The sequence below is a fragment of the Nematolebias whitei genome, chromosome 5 (assembly GCF_014905685.2).
Source record: "Nematolebias whitei isolate Nwh7 chromosome 5, NemWhi1, whole genome shotgun sequence".
In the NCBI taxonomy this organism is placed as follows: Eukaryota; Metazoa; Chordata; class Actinopteri; order Cyprinodontiformes; family Rivulidae; genus Nematolebias; species Nematolebias whitei.
The window spans coordinates 1531308-1533457 of record NC_056502.1 but is presented as its reverse complement, the minus strand read 5'-3'; the positions used below and the strand labels follow the sequence as shown (position 1 = coordinate 1533457).

Below are 2150 nucleotides of genomic sequence, written 5' to 3'. Positions count from 1 at the left end.
CCTCAGACTGAAGGCATGACAGAGGAGAAATGTCCCCAGTTGGTGGACTACTTTGTAGTAGCGGGTCTGGACCCTGGTGGGCCCTGGAGGACTCTGGACGAAGACGGGAAGACCTCCTCCTCCTCTTGTTTGTCGATGCGGGTGGTGGAGCCGGTGACAGACCTGGTGGTGATCGCTCGGGGTCTTGGGGAGGATGTCCCAGAGGGTTTTACGTGCATTGAGAAGACCCTGGGTGGCCACTCAGCGGAGCTGAGCGCCGGCCTCATCAACAACCCGCACCTGTACCTGTGCTACCGCCGAGGACGGGACAAACCTCCAATCCTGGACCTGGGGTGAAACACTTCACAGTTTCTGCTTCTGTTGGACCTAAACACTCCTGCTGTCCAGGGGTCTACGTGCTCCGCAGGGTCTCAGTTTAAACACATGATCCATTTGAGCAGAGGGCAGCAGGAGGGTTTAGGATCCGACCCGACAGAGACACAGTTCTGTATGATGACACATGTTCTCCTGCAGGGTTCTGTACGAGGGGAAGGAATCTCTCAAACAGGGCTGGTACGTCATAGAGACAACGCCCTACAGCCGCTCGGCCAGCTTGAGCTCAGCGGGCGCTCCTACGGCTCACCGTGTCTTCCTGACCTACCGCCGGGCTCTGGACTCTCAGGGTCTTCACTCGCTGGGCATCACCGACGTCGCCCTGCTGCTACCCAGCAAAGGGGAGGTGGCGCCGCACACTTTCTGTCGGATTGACAAGAACCTCAACACGGGCATGGTGAGTACCAGAAGAAACCAAGAGACAACCCCATAAAATCTTAAGAACACCACCTTCTGTTTCTGCTTCTCCTCCTCCTTCTTTTACTTCACCTTTTTCTTCTCCTCCTTCCGGCTTTTCCCTCTTCAGGGTCTCCACAGCGAGTCCTCCGCCATCTCACTCTGTCCTCTGTCCTCACTCCAACTACCTCCATGTCCTCTCTTAACTGCATCCATATGTCTCCTCTGTGTCTTCTTCCTGCAGCTGCATTTCTAACATCTTTCTAACATATCCACTGTCCCTCCTCTGGACATGTCCAAACCACTGTCCCTCCTCTGGACATGTCCAAACCACTGTCCCTCCTCTGGACATGTCCAAACCACTGTCCCTCCTCTGGACATGTTCAATCTTAAGAACACCTGGCATGTTGAATCTAAAATTAAAGTTTCTGTTCAAACTAGGGGCGCACCGATTTATCTGCCCCGATTTCCTTAATCTTGGGAAATCGGCCGATACTTGCATGAGAAATCGATTTTACTGATTTTTATTTTTTTAGTTTTAACAACAATTGTGTAAACTTCATTTATATTTCTTAGCACTGCCTCATGACCAGTTAAAACAAGTTTGTATTGTTTCTAGGCTATTGTTCGGGGGGTGGGGGGGGGCGTTCTGAGGGTACTCCCCCATAGAATTTTGAATAAAGTACATGCCATTTCAAGGATTCAAGATTCTTTATTTGTGGTTCCACCTCATGTGGTACATGTGGTGGAACGAGATTAAGTTCACAGGGTCCCAGTTACATCCAACAATAAAATGTAAAAAAAATACAGTAATAAGATCTAAGTTTTTTTTTTTTTTTCTTCTTCTTTCGGCTGCTCCCCGCGTTAGGGGTCGCCACAGTGAACTAAGTCGCACGAAGACTTGGCAGTTATTTTTTACGCTGGATGTCCTTCCTAACCCAACCACAGACCACCGAGCTACCACAGCCTTTGTGTGGAGCAGAGAGCTGCTGTCTAGGACACATGGAGGAGCAGATGGTGGGGGTTAAGGGCCTTGCTCAAGGGCCCAGGGTGGGACAAATGAGGGTGGGGACAGGTGTGGGTGCTTAACCTACCCCGCCCACATTTTTGATGTTTTTCGGTACCGGTGCTTAAACCGGCGATCTTCCAATCACAGGCCCACCTTCTCTAAACTCTGCGCCACAACTCCCCATCTAAGAAATGAACTAAGAAAAACATCAACTAATATACACTAAGCACTAGTAGTATAAAAGCATTACGTCGAACAGCAGCACGAACATGAAACAGATCAGTAGCAACATGAAACAGATCAGCGGCAACATCAAACAGATCAGTAGCAACATCAAACAGATCAGCAGCAACATCAAACAGATCAGCAGCAA

General features: G+C 49.8%; 1 protein-coding gene across 1 annotated transcript in view; it reads left to right on the top strand.

Moving 5' to 3' along the window:
- Positions 1-2150, top strand: part of LOC119409600 (DENN domain-containing protein 4B) — a 43564-nt gene continuing 41414 nt past the window's right edge. Inside the window, exons 1-2 of the mRNA XM_037676499.1 lie at positions 1-332; positions 514-769. Of these exons, the coding sequence (XP_037532427.1) occupies positions 16-332; positions 514-769 (573 nt within the window). The 5' untranslated portion in view covers positions 1-15. The remainder of the gene's footprint in view (positions 333-513; positions 770-2150) is intronic.